At 37.8% G+C, this 16,950-nt stretch overlaps 1 protein-coding gene across 5 annotated transcripts in view; it reads right to left on the bottom strand.

Annotated features, from left to right (window-relative positions):
* The window catches only part of LOC124790011 (serine/threonine-protein kinase dyf-5), a 249,491-nt gene that overhangs the window by 148,425 nt on the left and 84,116 nt on the right, over positions 1–16,950 (bottom strand). For all 5 annotated transcript variants that reach the window (XM_047257558.1, XM_047257555.1, XM_047257560.1 and 2 more), the window contains exons 5-6: positions 2,186–2,398; positions 1,823–1,994 (exon numbers count right to left, since the gene is read on the bottom strand). In XM_047257558.1, coding sequence (XP_047113514.1) covers positions 1,823–1,994; positions 2,186–2,398 — 385 coding nt within the window. The remainder of the gene's footprint in view (positions 1–1,822; positions 1,995–2,185; positions 2,399–16,950) is intronic.

Genomic DNA, 16,950 nt, shown 5'->3' with positions numbered 1-16,950 from the left:
TTCCTGAATGTAACCTTTGAAAGGTTTATTAATACTGACATCCAGGGGTTGTAATACAGAAGTCATTCCTCCAGCAATAATAAGATCACTGGGTAAGCTGTGGATCTTCTTTTTTACATTGTCAGTGAGATGACCACAAAATGCATCAAGACAAATCATTGATGGTTGCTTGGAAAGCCCACCAGGATGGAGTTCCTACACGTTTCAGAGCCAGTCAAGCATCAAAGTTTCAGTCATCTATCCCCTCTCTTGATTCTGAAGACTGACGTCATTAGGAAACAGCTTTCGGAGTCTTGGGGCTTGTTTTTTGCTTGAAGATTAAACAAGGGGGAAGTTTTTTTCCCATCAGCTGTGATTGCCAGCATTACTGTTATGCACAGTTTTTCACACCCAGATGTTTTGATGGTAACTTCTTTTGTACCCTTCTCATCAATCGTGTAATTACGTGGCATATCAAACCAAACTGGAGTCTCATCAGTGTTGCCTATTTGGCCCATCAAAAAATTTCCAGAGTGTGATAACATACTGCTGAAATTCTTGAAGTTTCTTCTCAAAATCCTGTGGAAGCTTTTGGCATATTGTACAGCATCACAGAGATAAGCCCACTTGTTTCATAAAGCAATCAACCCATCCCCGGCTAGCCTTAAAATCTTGCTTCGGAATATTAAGAGCTGCAGCCACTTCTTCTGCTTTTTTTATTATGGTGTCACTGGTCACATGTTGCCCATTGTTCCTCCTTTCTCAGACGAATTCCAAAACATTTACTTCAATGTCAGGATGTCTTCCTTTGTGAGGTCCAGTGAATTTCTTTCTAGTAGTGGTAGTTGCAAATAATCTCAATTTCTGTTTCTTCCATAAGTGAACATTAATCTCAGCTACATTGAACTCTCTTCCTGCCCTTCTGTTAGCATGTTTTTCAGCATAAAGAATTACTTTAAATTACTTTACACTTGAAAGTAGCTTCATACAATATTCTTCTCTGCTTGCCTTCCATTGCATAATGAAAACACATTACCAGCTCTTTTAACTTGATAACTTCTTACCCAATTTACATCTTCTCTCTTTAATTCACAGATACCATACCTATATTTTCTCTAGAGTTAAATAAATGTTTTACTACGCCAGATCACAAGGGGTAAGAAATAACGGTGAACAATTCAAGTTTGTACTCAAATCTAATGCACCATTAAATCTTATGTGCACCCCAATTTTTAGTATTTCACATGGTAAAAAAAGTGGGCTCAAGATTCGCGTAAATACGGTATTCTTTTCCTAATATTATTGATATTCCAACCTGGAGTTTCCATTGTTTAATAATGATCTATTTCAGTGAAAGTGGGGAAATATAAACACTGTAATACTTCAGTGAACCAGGCTGTCCTAAAAATACTCAGTCAGTTTAATTACTTGCAGGTTCAACGGTTCATAATTGTGATCTCTCACTACGGTATGGAATGAGCCAATAACATAAATTAAAGTTCTAACATGTTTCTAAATCTCCTACAAGAATCCATATCTTATCATAAGTCCCAAACAACAGTGATACACATTTCAAACAAATAACTTGATTACACTGAACAAATTGTAATAGTCTTAATGCCAGGGACTCTCTGTAACTGTTCTTGCACATCTCTCACTGAGTCTCCTCAAATATCTTTTGTGAACATTCTAGGATAGTCTACACGTTGTCAAACCTCCCCACACTTTTTCAAACCTTCAGTAAAAATGTCCTACTTAATATCCACCATTTTCAAAATTTAAGTGGAACCAATAGAGCAGTTCTATAACCAACAGCAGCACTTTCAATACTGTAACTTTGTACCTTATCTGGAGTGCCAAGGATGGAACAAATTCTAAATATTTCATCAATTTCACTGTTTCCTGGAAATAATGGGCGAAATGTATATAGTTCAGCCATAATGCAGCCAACAGCCCAAATGTCAATTGGACTGCTATAGTTTGTGGAATGCAGCAAGACCTCCGGTGCACGGTACCTGTAAGGTATGCCACAAATTGCATTGTAGAAAAATTATTTAATAATGTCACCAATAGAGAGTTGCTGTAAACAATATGAACTAATCAGATTTAAAATAATCACCTCAACTTATTTATACTATTGATTGAAACAGTCAACAAATTACAAGCAAAGAACTAAACTTGTTTAATATGATGGAAAGAAACTTACCATCTAGTTGATACATAGTCTGTGTAAGGTGGACGAGACCTTATTTCTCTGGCTAAACCAAAATCAGCTATTTTAATCAGTTCAGGTCCCATGCAAAGCAAATTTTCTGGTTTCATGTCACGGTGAAAAAATCCATGCCTATGCATAAAAGCAAGTCCTTGGAGGACCTGATACACCATGTTCCGAATGACTGGTTCAGGAAACAGTTTCTCTCTACATCAATAAAAACAAGAAGACTTCAGTTTTCATACAATTAATTTGCCTTCTTTTAAAATTTATAAGACATTTCCTCTGACCACAATTTATTCATTATGAACTGCGGATTAAAACTGCAGAAACTGCAAAAAGGTGTGATTCCAGGAGATGGGACCTTGATAAACTGAAAGAAACAGAGGTTGTAGGGAGTTTCAGACGAAGCATTATAGAATGATTGACAAGAACAGGAGAAAGGAATACAGTAGAAGAAGAATGGGTAGCTTTGAGAGGTGAAATAGTGAGGGCAGCAGAGGATCAAGTAGGTAGAAAGATGAGGGCGAGTAGAAATCCTTGTGTAACACAAGAGATATTGAATTTAATTGATGAAATGAGAAAACATAAAAATGTAATAAATGAAGTAGGCAAAAGGCTATATAACCTAAAAATGAGATCGACAGGAAGTGCAAAATGGCTAAGCAGGAATGGCTAGAGGACAAATGTAAGAATGTAGAAGCATATAACACTAGGGGTAAGATAGATGCTGCCTAGAGAAAAATTAATGAGACCTTTGTAGAAAAGAGAATGAATCACCTGTAGAGATGCTTGGATGGAAAATCAGTCCCAAGCAAAGAATGGAAAGCACAAAGGTGGAAGCAGTATATAGAGGGTCTAAGCAAGGGCAAAGTACTTCAGTGCAATGTTAAGGAAATGGAAGAGGACATAGATGAAGAAGAAATGGGAGATATGATACTGCAAGAAGAATTTGACAATGCACTGAAAGACTTAAGTCAAAACAAGGTCCTGGGAGTAGACAACATTGCGTTAGAGCTACTGATACACTTGGGAGAGCCAGCCATGACAAAACTCTTCCATCTGGTGAGCAAAACATGTGAGACAGGCGTAATACATACAGACTTCAAGAAGAATATAATAATTCCAATTCCAAAGAAACCAGGTGCTGACAGGTGTGAAATTTACTGAACTATCAGTTTGATAAATCGTGGCCGCAAAATACAAACACAAATGCTTTACAGAAGAATGGAAAAACTGGTGTAAGCTGATGTTGACGAACATCTGTTAGGATTCCGGAGAAATGTAGGAACACATGAAGCAATACTGACCCTATGACTTCTCACAGAAGATAGCTTAAGGCAAGGAAAATCTGTGTTTATATAGACTTATAGAAATATTTGGACAATGTTGACTGGAATATTCTCTTTTAAATTCTAAAGGTAGCAGAGAGAAAATACAAGGAGCAAAGGCTATTTACAATTTGTAAAGAATTCAGATGGCAGTTATAAGAATCAATGGGCATGAAAGGGAAGCAGTGGTTAAGAAGGGAGTGAGAAAGGGTTGTAGCCTATCCCCAATGTTATTCGGTTTGTATATTGAGCAAGCAGTAAAGGAAACAAAAGAAAAATTTGGACTAGGTATTAAACTCCAGGGAGAAGAAATGATAACTTTGAGTAATAAATGAAAAGCACCAGTTTGCTTTTGTTCTACAATATTATTTTTATTGCTAACCGGTTTTCGGCTTACAAGGCCATCTTCAGACATTTACTGAGTATTATTACCAAAGAAGTTAAATGTTAGCAGACAACATTGGAACAGAAGTAACACATCTAGAGTGAAGTAGAAACATACAGTGAGTAACATCTTTGCAATGAAATAGTAAAAAGTGAACAGTACATAAATAACAATGGAGTTGACAGGAAACCTTCAGCACAAAATAGGAATGGCATGCCTACATAACAGTTTCTATTAATAAACAAAACTAATAAAATAAGATAAAATTAGTACTAGACAAGGCTGCGTCAATAGGTATGAAACATGGAGAGTGATACACAACCAATTAAAAAAGAAGAGACAGTTGTCAAATATTCTGTATTTACATTGACAACTGTCTCTTCTTTTTTAATTAGTTGTGTATCACTCTCCATGTTTCATACCTCTTGATGCAGCCTTGTCTAGTACTAATTTTATCTTATTTTATTAGTTTTGTTTATTAATAGAAACTGTTATGTACGCATGCCATTCCTATTTTGTGCTGAAGGTTTTCCTGTCAACTCCATTGTTATTTATGTACTGTTCAGTTTTTACTATTTCATAGCAAAGATGTTACTCACTGTATGTTTCTACTTCACTCTAGATGTGTTACTTCTGTTCCAATGTTGTCTGCTAACATTTAACTTCTTTGGTAATAATACTCAGTAAATGTCTGAAGATGGCCTTGTAAGCCGAAAACCGGTTAGCAATAAAAATAATGTTGTAGAACAAAAGCAAACTGGTGCTTTTCATTTATTATTATAATGTTGTTCTACCAAGAACCGACGGAAGATTCTGTTAATATGATAACTTTGAGGTTTGCCGATGTGTCTGTAATTCCGTCAGAGACATCAAAGGACCTGGAAGAGCAGTTGAACGGAATGGACAGTGACTTGAAAAGAGATATAAGATGAACATCAACAAAAGCAAAATGAGGATAATGGAATCTAGTCAAAATAAATCAGGTAATGCTGAGGGAATTAGATTAGAAAATGGGGCACTTAAAGTTGTAGATGAGTTTTGCTATTTGGGGAGCAAAGTAACTGATGATAGTCAAAGTAGGAAGGATATAAAATGTAGACTAGCAATGGCAAGAAAAGTGTTTCTGAAGAAGAGAAATTTGTTAACATCGAGAATAGATTTAAGTGTCAGGAAGTCTTTTATGAAAGTATTTGTATGGAGTGTAGCCATGTATGAAAGTGAAACATGGATGATAAAAAGTTTAGACAAGAAGAGAACAGAAGCTTTTGAAATGTGGTGCTACAGAAGAATGCTGAAGATTACGTGGGTAGATCATGTAACTAATGAGGGGGTATTGAATAGAATTGGAGAGAAGAAAAAATTGTGGTACAACCTGACTAGAAGAAGGGATCGGCTGATAAGACACACTCTGAGTCATCAAGGGATCACAAGTTAAGTACTAGAGGGGAATGTGGGGGTAAAAATCATAGAGGGAGACCAAGAGATGAATACAATAATCAGATTCAGACAGATGTAGTAGCTACTTGGATATGAAGAGGCTAGCACAGGATAGACTAGCATGGAGAGTTGCATCAAACCAGTCTTTGGACTGAGGACCACAACAACAACAACATTTTAAAAATTATTTAATATAAAGTCTTACTAACTGGTAAAAATAATTTCATTGATAATTAATGAAAATCTGCTTCAGTTGTAGTAAAAATTTCACTAAGCACATCCGATCGGTATTGGCTCTTATATTAGACCATTTTCAAGTGTATCTGAAAGTTATGTTGTTTGATGATGCTTCTCTACAGCATAACTTTCAGGCACACCTGTAAAGGCCTAAAACTGTCATGCGGCCTTAATAAAGTTCTTATTAGCAACTGGAGCCACTTTTTAACTGAACATACAGTTGCAGAATCAGGCACCCTCTTACCACTGCTGAGTGCAACTACTCCTTTATTACTGTTTCTTATAGCTACACTTTATTTGTTGTCTCTAATTTCAACACGATAATGGAATGTAGTCAAATTAAATCGGGTGATGCTGAGGGGATTAGATTAGGAAATGAGACACTTAAAGTAGTAAAGGAGTTTTGCTATTTAGGGAGTAAAATAACTGATGATGGTCGAAGTAGAGAGGATATAAAATGTAGACTGGCAATGGCAAGGAAATCGTTTCTGAAGAAGAGAAATTTGTTAACATCGAGTATAGATTTAAGTGTCCGGAAGTTGTTTCTGAAAGTATTTGTATGGAGTGTAGCCGTGTATGGAATTGAAACATGGACGATAACCAGTTTGGACAAGAAGAGAATAGAAGCTTTCGAAATGTGGTGCTACAGAAGAATGCTGAAGATAAGATGGGTAGATCATGTAACTAATGAGGAGGTATTGAATAGGATTGGGGAGAAGAGAAGTTTGTGGCACAACTTGACTAGAAGAAGGGATCGGTTGGTAGGACATGTTTTGAGGCATCAAGGGATCACAAATTTAGCATTGGAGGGCAGCGTGGAGGGTAAAAATCGTAGAGGGAGACCAAGAGATTAATACACTAAGCAGATTCAGAAGGATGTAGGTTGCAGTAGGTACTGGGAGATGAAGAAGCTTGCACAGGATAGAGTAGCATGGAGAGCTGCATCAAACCAGTCTCAGGACTGAAGACCACAACAACAACAACAACAATTTCAACACTCAAAATGATTAGCCATTCATCATCCACTAGGTTGCCTTGCAGTCTATTGCTAAGCATTGTAACTTTAGTCTCTACCAGTTTCAAATTCATGTTTAAAAGAAGCTTCAAACTGATAACTGTCTTTAAACCCTTCATTCATTTGCCTTTATTAGGGCTTATATTTTCATTAAGTTCACCGTACTCTTCACTGTTATTACATTTATAACCTGATCAATACCATTAATACTTTTCACCATGTCGATTGTTTTTAAATCTCTGTTTAACAAAGACGTAATTAACTGGTATTTTACTGCCTTCCCAGTCTCTTTGACAAGTAACCTCTTCTTTTGTATTTTCAAACAGAATATTTACTATTGCTAACTAAAATTTGTCACACAATACCAAACTGTAAACATGTAATGTAGGAAGGGGAAAGAGAAGGAAAGGATGAGTGGCTAATGCAATGGCAAAAGTTGAAAATTTGTGCTGGACCATGCAGTAACTTGGTAATTTGAGTCGATAAGGGACCATGTCTGGATGGCCAAAGTGGCTAAGGCAGCTGCTCATAAGAAGCACATTACCACTAGGTCCAACAGAGCAAACCCCACTCAAATACATACAATAAAAAAAGCATTCTTTCTGTTCATATCAACCTTGTTACAACTACCTTTATTTTTACTTTGTTTTAAGATTTTGTCCCTTTAATTTGCAGCTGTAACGAAATCAAGTAATATACTACAATCGAACAGTTAAAAAATTTACTCACCAAGCAGCAGCAGGTGAAAATACACAAAAAATTATTGAAATGTGCAAACCTTCATAGCCAGTGGCTCCTCCTTCCGGTGGAAGTGTTGAACAACAAGATGGAGCCACTGGCTTGTACGTTTCCATAACTTTTCTATGTGCTTTCTCTTGACATAACGTAGTGGGTATATTTTTTAACCATTCAATTATATTATATTTCCAAAAACTGATTATTTTCATTTATATACCAGACTCAGTAATAAGCACACAGCACCTCCTTTGAGCAATGTTGACAAGCAACAATGATGCTCACACAGAATGTATGTAAATGTATGGATGGATGAATTTAAAATTGCTGGGTGCTAAACATCCTGGTCATCAGTGCCCTTGCACAAGATCGCAGTACTGGTGAACAAGGAGTATTTTTGTTAAAACAAAAAGCAAAGATCATATAATGATACGCACAGCAACAGAAATGGCACGTGGAAGTCCCAGTAGACCTAGTCTTAATGCTGTCACAAGTTAAAAGAATTAATAAAACAGTGGGAGTCAGTAAGAAAGTTAACTGTTCATGGGAATAAAAGAATGAGGTAGCCACTAAATACACATTAAACTCTCTGTGCATTTAAACTTGGCGGGAGTCCTGATGCCACACAAGGTGTCAACAATTGTCCTGCCACTGTTCTGTCATCACCTAAAATGGAGGGTAAGTCCCTCAGTAGACCAAAGGCTTCCCTCCTATCTGTATACAACACATAGGATGTTAAAACAAGGTGTACTGTGAGTATGATGTAGTAAACACTGCATTCCGGTGGATCTTCTAGCAGCAAGAGATAGGCATGCATCAAAAAGCAGTGGGCAGTGCGAAATTAAGTGAGGATCACTTTGTCCCTAGATTAGTTCAAAAGAAGTGTCCCATGGCTGAACAGTTGGTTTGAGCAACAGCAGCTTTTTGTTATCCACTTCCAGTCACTGCCTTTCCCACTAAGCAAACACTCACCCATGACACGACAGCCTGTAAGTGACTTGAACTGTTGTATTTTCCCAGCACTCTGTTTTCATTGCTCTGTCAGCTTCACCATTCCCCTTCAATACTCATGAGTCCAGGGACCCAGTAGAAGGCCACCTGTTTCTTCTGCATGTGCAGGATGTGGATAGTGTCGCAGACAGTTTTAACTGTCCTATCTGCTATGAAAATTGGCTGAATAGACTGCAGAGCTTGACGAGAGTCAGTGCAGGCAAGAAACTTCCCTCTACCAAGAAGTCTCATATGCCCCAATGCGATCTTGACCATCCACAGCTCTGCATAGTACATTAAAAGTTGCTTGGCCGGCGGAGTTTAATGGCAACATGTGGGAAGATAACAGAATACCCAACATTGTTCATTTGCTTCATCCATCAATAAAAACCACCATGTGCTCTGGATACTACAAAATGTCATTAAAATCTCATTCTAAAACTAAATGCAGAGTGGAGAGCTTGTTCTACTCTGCCATGCCCGAGATAAGATAATATAAGATAAGATAAGATAAGATACTTTATTGACACATAACACGTTTTTATACAATCATTCGATTGAGAACATTGGTGACTCGTCAGTCTTTAACCTAAGTTGTTACAGTATTTTATGTTGTTGTTGTTGTGGTCTTCAGTCCTGAGACTGGTTTGATGCAGCTCTCCATGCTACTCTATCCTGTACAAGCTCCTTCGTCTCCCAGTACCTACTGCAACCTACATCCTTCTGAATCTGCTTAGTGTATTCGTCTCTTGGTCTCCCTCTACGATTTTTACCCTCCACACTGCCCTCCAATACTAAATTGGTGATCCCTTGATGCCTCAGAACATGTCCTACCAACCTATCCCTTCTTCTAGTCAAGTTGTGCCATAACCTTCTCTTCTCCCCAATCCTAATTCAACACTTCCTCATTAGTTATGTGATCTACCCATCTAATCTTCAGCATTCTTCTGTAGCACCACATTTCGAAAGATTCTATTCTCTTCTTGTCCAAAATATTTATCATCCATGTTTCACTTTCATACATGGCTACACTCCATACAAATACTTTCAGAAACAACTTCCTGACACTTAAATCTATACTCGATGTTAACAAATTTCTCTTCTTCAGAAACGCTTTCCTTGCCATTGCCAGTCTACATTTTATATCCTCTCTACTTCGACCATCATCAGTTATTTTGCTCCCCAAATAGCAAAACTCCTTTACTACTTTAAGTGTCTCATTTCCTAATCTAATTCCCTCAGCATCACCCAACTTAATTCGACTACATTCCATTATCCTCATTTTGCTTTTGTTGATGTTCATCTTATATCCTCCTTTCAAGACACTATCCATTCCCTTCAACTGCTCTTCCAAGTCCTTTGGTGTCTCTGACAGAATTACAATGTCATCGGCAAACCTCAAAGTTTTTATTTCTTCTCCATGGATTTTAATACCTACTCCGAATTTTTCTTTTGTTTCCTTCACTGCTTGCTCAATATACAGATTGAATAACATTGGGGAGAGGCTACAATCCTGTCTCACTCCCTTCCCAACCACTGCTTCCCTTTCATGCCCCTCAACTCTTATAACTGCCATCTGGTTTCTGTACACATTGTAAATAGCGTTTCGCTCCCTGTATTTTACCCCTGCCACCTTTAGAATTTGAAAGAGAGTATTCCAGTCAACATTGTCGAAAGCTTTCTCTAAGTCTACAAATGCTAGAAACGTAGGTTTGCCTTTCCTTAATCTAGCTTCTAAGATAAGTCGTAGGGTCAGTATTGCCTCACGTGGTCCGATATTTCTACGGAATCCAAACTGATCTTCCCGGAGGTCGGCTTCTACCAGTTTTTCCATTTGTCTGTAAATAATTCTTGTTAGTATTTTGCAGCTGTGACTCATTAAACTGATAGTTCGGTAACTTTCACATCTGTCAATACCTGCTTTCTTTGGGATTGGAATTATTATATTCTTCTTGAAGTCGGAGGGTATTTCACCTGTCTCGTACATCTTGCTCACCAGATGGTAGAGTTTTGTCAGGACTGGCTCTCCCATGGCTGTCAGTAGTTCTAATGGAATGTTGTCTACTCCCGGGGCCTTGTTTCGACTCAGGTCTTTCAGTGCTCTGTCAAACTCTTCACGCAGTATCATATCTCCCATATCATCTTCATCTACATCCTCTTTCCTTTCCAAAATATTGTCCTCAAGTACATCGCCCTTGTATAGACCCTCTATATACTCCTTCCACCTTTCTGCTTTCCCTTCTTTGCTTAGAACTGGGTTTCCATCTGAGCTCTTGATATTCATACAAGTGGTTCTCTTTTCTGCAAAGGTCTCTTTAATTTTCCTGTAGGCAGTATCTATCTGACCCCTAGTGAGATAAGCCTCTACATCCTTGCATTTGTCCTCTAGCCATCCCTGCTTACGGTAGCCATTTTGCACTTCCTGTCGATCTCATTTTTGAGACGTTTGTATTCCTTTTTGCCTTCTACATTTACTGCATTTTTATATTTTCTCCTTTCATCAATTAAATTCAATATTTCTTCTGTTACCCAAGGATTTCTAATTTCAACTTATGTCTAGTTTCATAGGCATGTGTGAATGTATTTCCTTCAAACAGATGTGAGTTTTTCTGTTCAAAGAGAAGGGATTGTCATGAAGTCCAGGCTTTTGAATAGTGGTTTGCATGAATGTCTACCATTGGTTCCTGTCATTGCTCTGATTATTATTATTTTTTTTTTTTAGTTTGAAGATTCGAAGGAGGTTTGTCTTTTCAGCATCCCAAAATATTATTCCATTTCTTTTAAGTGTTATGAAATACGCGTGGCATACAGTTTTCTTCACTGTTAAATTCGTTACTTTGTGTAGTACCCTCATTGCATAAACTAAACTATTTAATCTCTTCAGTAAACTGTCCACATGTTTGGTCCATTGCAAGTTTTTATTTTAAGTTAACCCAGGAAATTTTACAGAATCAACTGTGGTCAGTTCTTTACCTGAATATTCTATTTGTGATAGACATTCAGTAGTTTGTTTGGTCCTGAAGTGTATGATTTGGGTTTTTTCAAGATTTAATTTCATTGCATTATCTTTTATCCATTGTTCAAGTTCTTGTAGAGTTTGTTTCGTGGCCCTTACTAATTCGTCAGTGTTTTTGCAGCAGACTACAGCAGTTGAGTCATCTGCGTAAAGTATTGTATCTGTATTTACTTTCCTAGGCATGTCATTTATGTAATATAAGAACAGAAGTGGTCCTAATATCGAGCCCTGGGGCATGCCTGCTTGCATTTCTTTCCAGCTAGAGCAAGTTTTCTCTCCCTTTTGATGTATCACCACCCTTTGGTATCTGTTTTTGAGATAAGATGAAAACCATCTCATACTTTTTCCATGGAAGCCATAGGAACCCAATTTTTGGAGCAGTAGCTTATGGTTTACTGTGTCAAACGCCTTTGAGAGGTCACAAAAAATACCAGATACACTTTATTTGTTGTCAAGGCATTTACTTACTTTGGAGATTAGTTCATTTACAGCTTGTAAAGTGTTTCGTCCCTTCCTAAACCCATATTGGTTATTGAGAATAATATTACCTTCCTTATTGTACTTTTCTAATTGATTACATACTATTCGTTCAACTATTTTAGAGAAAACTGGGAGTATAGACACTGGGCGGAAATTTACTAAATCATCTTGTTTTCCCTTTCTGTAGACTGGACAGACTTCAGCATATTTCAGTCTGTCTGGAAAGCAGCCCTCATCAAATGATTGGTTCATTATTTTACAGAGTTGAGGTGCAATGCTGTCACTTCCTGCCTTTATGATATTGGGCCTGTCAATCACTCAGGGAGGGGATCTGTGCCATCCCCACTTGAGAAATGGTATGTCTGCTACACCAAAGAATCTTCACATGAACTGAAAAGACCTTAGCAGTCCTGTGACCACTAAGTATGCACTGATTGCGATGTTCAGCTCAAACACTGACAACATGACAGTCGGAGATGGCTCATCATGAGAAGTTCTCACCAAATGCTAAGAAGTGGCTCACCAGGCTCTGCGCAGAGTCTAGGAATTAGATTAGTTCTAGGCACCTGTGACCAGCCTAATTCCTGCATGATGGACAGCATTCAACATCTTTAAATGAGAAAGCCTAGCTGATCCATACACTATGCTGCCATAGTCGAACCATGTGTGGACAAAGGGGCAAGCTACTATAACCTACATCCTTATCAACTTGCTTACTGTTTTTGAGCCTTGTTATCCTTCTATAATTATTACCCTCTAGACTTATCTTTACTATGAAATTGATGATTCCTTGCTGGCTCAGGATGTCCTACAACCAATCCCTCCTTTTTGTGAAATTGCATCAAAAATCTCTTTTTTCCCAAATTTGGTTAAGTACCTCCTGATTAATTTTTTCAAAAATGTAAAATTGTGCAGTTCGCAAAATAAAAAAAAAAAAACACAGTTCCTATGACAACAATATCAACAAGTCACAATCAGAATCAGTCAATCAGTCAATTCATACAAATATGTGGGTGTAACAATTTTTAGTGCTATTAAATGGGGCTATGGTGTAGGCTCGGTTGTAGGTATAGATGGTGGCAGACTTTGGTTCATTGGTAAAATACTAGGGAAATGCAATCAGTTTGCAACAAAGATTGCTTACAATAAATTGTGTGACTCTTCCTAGAATAATGCACAAATATTTGGGATCTGTAATGAATAAGACTAACATGAGATTTTGAATGTATACAGAGAAGGGCAGGTCGAATGATCATAGATTCTTTTGATCCATGAGGAGTGTCATTGGGATGCTGAAGAAACTGAACTGGCAGATACCTGAAGATTGATACAAAGCTTTCCCATACTAATAAAGTTTTAAGAACCAACTTTAAATGAAGAATGTAGGAATATCTACAACCACCTATGTATTGCTCCTCTAAGGATAGTGAAGAAAAGACTAGCTTAATTACAGCACACACAGAGGTGTGTATATAGTCATTCTCCCGCACTCCATATGTAACTGGAACAGCAAGCAGCCCTGATAAATGGTATAATATGTAGTGCCTTCTGCCATGTTTTTCAAAGTGATTTGCAGAGTTTGGATATGTCTAATCTTCAGTACTCCTTTGTAACACCATATACACTGACAGAAAAAAAATTATTATTTATTTTGGCTGGAGCAACACTCTTTGTAAATTTTTTAAATTATGCTACCACCGTTTAACTGTAATAACTTTTATTTTATTGTTGTTGTTGTTGTTGTTGTTGTTGTGGTGGTGGTGGTGGTGGTGGTTTTCAGTCCAGAGACTGGTTTGATGCAGTTCTCCACGCTACTCTGTCCTGAGTAAGCTTCTTCATCTCCGAGTAACTACTGCAACCTACATCCTTTTGAATCTGCTTAGTGTATTCATCTCTTGGTCTACCTCTACATTTTTTACCCTCCACAATTCCCTCCATACTAAATTGGTGATCCCTTGACGCCTCAGAAAATGTCCTACCAACCGGTCCTTTCTTTTAGTACAGTTGTAATACAATTTCATCTTCTCCCAATTCTATTCAGTACCTCCATGATCTACCCATCTAATCTTCAGCATTCTTCTGTAGCACCACATTTCAAAAGCTTCTATTCTCTTCTTGTCTAAACTAGTTATCGTCCATGTTTCACTCCCATACATGGCTACACTCCATACAAATACTTTCAGAAATGACTTCCTGATACTTAAATCTATACTCGATGTTAACAAATTTCTCTTCTTCAGAAATGCTTTCCTTGCCATAGCCAGTCGACATTTTATATCCTCTCTACTTCGACCATCATCAGTTATTTTGCTCCCCAAATAGCAAAGCTCGTCTACTACTTTAAGTGTCTCATTTCCTAAGCTAATTCCCTCAGCATTGCCTGATTTGACTACATTCCATTATCCTTGTTTATCTTTTGTTGATGTTCATCTTATATCCTCCTTTCAAGGCACTGTTCATTCCATTTAACTGCTCTTCTAGGTCCCTTGCTGTCTCTGACAGAATTACAATGTCATCAGCAAACCACAAAGTTTTTATTACTTCTCCAGGGATTTCAATTCCTACTCCAAATTTTTCTTTTGTTTCCTTTAATGCTTGGTCAATATACAGATTGAATAACATCAGGGATAGGCTACAACATTTTCTCACTCCCTTCTCAAGCACTGCTTCTCTTTCATCCCCCTGTACTCTTGTAACTACCTTCTGGTTTCTGTACAAATTGTAAATAGCCTCTCGCTCCCTGTACTTTACCCCTGCCACCCTCAGAATTTTAAAGAGAGTATTCCAGTCAACATTATCAAAAGCTTTCTCTAAGTCTACAAATAATAGAAATCTACCAGGGTCATTCAATAATTAAAGAGAAAAATTGGTGTAGACAAAATCTTTTATTTTTATTAAATAATACACTTTCTACTTTTCAATGTAATCCCCTTGAACATTATTCACTTGTTCCAATGGGCTACAACCTTTTTTGTTCCAGCTGCAAAAAACTCTTTATCTTGATGTTTGAACCAATTTCCCACAAACCTTTTCACATCCTCGTTATCCTGGAAACTCTTCCCACATCTCTTCAGTGCACAAAACAACTTAAAATCACTAAGTGTTAAATCAGGAATGAGGCAGTACTTCCCAGCCCATTTAGTTGATGGCTTCACTGGTTAGTTGAGCAATATGCAGGCATGCATTGTCTTGCTGGAAAGTCACACCTCTCCTCTGAGATTCACGTCATCTCTCTCTCATGGCTGGCTTCACCTTGTTTAAAAGCAAATGTGAGTAGTATTGGCTGTTCATTGTATGCTGCTCTTCAAGACAAAAAACTGGACCTTAAGCATACCAAAACACAATCAGCATGACTTTTCCTGCTGATACTTGGGTTTTGACAGGTGAGTTGGTGTGCTTCTACTCCATGCTTTCTTTTTTATTCTGGCTCATAATAATGAACCCAAGTTCATCTCAAGTTAAAATTTCATTGAGGAGGTGCTCACCTTCTCTTTCATAACATTTCTTTTGCTCTGCGCACACTCTCAACCTCGTTTCCTTGCGTAGGCATGTCAACTCCTTTGGGACCTATGTTCTACATGTTTTGCAGTACTTCAGCTTGTTACAGATAATGTTAGGAACTGTACCAGTAATAACTTGAACCATATCAACTATAATTTCCTCAGTCACACAGGGTCGGCATGAATAATGCCATCAGTTTGACTTTCAAGTGAGGGAGTTGAAAATGCAACTTGTGGGCCAGAATGTTGTTCATCAGTCACCGAGTTGCGACCATTTTTGAACTGCTCTACCCACTCGTAAAACTTTGCACGATTCATACAATCTTCACCACAAACTTTAGACATCCTACAGTATATATTCATTGGTTTCTCACCTTCAGCTAGTAAAAAACCAATAAAACAGAACATTGTTAAACTAATGTGAATGTTTCAAGTGGCCTTGTCATCTTGAAATGTATTTTTGGGGTTATAAACAAAACAATGTTGATGTACCAGCTGATCAGGGCTCATCCCAATGGTGCCAACTTAAAGCCCTAAAAGTACCAAACTTGCCCTACTAACAGTTTTTTCCCCCAGACCAATTTGTCTCTTTAATTTTTGAACGACTCTCATATCTTCTAAGGTAAGTCATAGGGTCAGTATTGCCTCACATGTTCCAACATTTCTACAGAATCCAAACTGATCTTCCTCTGAGGTCAAATTTACCATTTGTTCCATTTGTCTGTAAAGACCTCATGTTATTATTTTGCAGCCATGACTTATTAAACTGATAGTTCGGTAATTTTCACACCTGTTGACACCTGCTTTCTTTGGGATTGGAACTATCATATTTTTCTTGAAGTCTGAGGGTATTTTGCCTTTCTCTTACATCTTGCTCACCAGATGGTAGAGTTTTGTCACAGCTGGCTCTCCCAAGGCTGTCAGTAGCTCTAATGGTATGTTGTCCACTCCAGGGGCCTTTTTTGAGTTAGGTCTTTCAGTGCTCTGTCAAATTCTTCACGCAGTGTCATCTCTCTCATCTCATCTTCATATACGTCCTCTACCATTTCCATAATATTGCTCTCAAGTACATTGCCCTTGTACGGACCCTCTATATATTCCTTCCATCGAAGCTTTCTCGTCTTTGCTTAGGACTGGTTTTCCATCTGAGCTCTTGATATTCATACAGGTGGTTCTCTTTTCTCCAAACATCTCTTTAATCTTCCTGTAAGCAGTATCTATCTTACCCCTAGTGATACATGGCTCTACCTCCTTACATTTGTCTGGTAGCCATCCTTGCTTAGGCATTTTCCACTTCCTGTCAATCTCATTATTGAGACGTTTGTATTCCTTTTCGCCTGCTTCATTTACTGCATTTTTATATTTTCTCCTTTCATTGATTAAAATCAATATCTCTTCTGATACCCAAGAATTTCTACTAGCCCTAGTCTTTTGACCTACTTGATCCTCTGCTGCCTTCACTATTTTATCTCTCAAAACTACCTATTCTTCTTCTACTGTATCTCTTGCCCCTGTTCTTGTCAAATGTTCTCTAATGCGCTCTCTGAAACTTTCTATCACCTCCGGTTCTTTCAGTTTATCCAGGTCCCATCTCCTTAAGTTCCTAACTTTTTGCAGTTTCTTGAGTTTTAGT

This window comes from Schistocerca piceifrons, chromosome 3, assembly GCF_021461385.2.
Source record: "Schistocerca piceifrons isolate TAMUIC-IGC-003096 chromosome 3, iqSchPice1.1, whole genome shotgun sequence".
Classification (NCBI taxonomy): domain Eukaryota; kingdom Metazoa; phylum Arthropoda; class Insecta; order Orthoptera; family Acrididae; genus Schistocerca; species Schistocerca piceifrons.
This window is presented reverse-complemented; position numbering and strand designations above follow the sequence as displayed.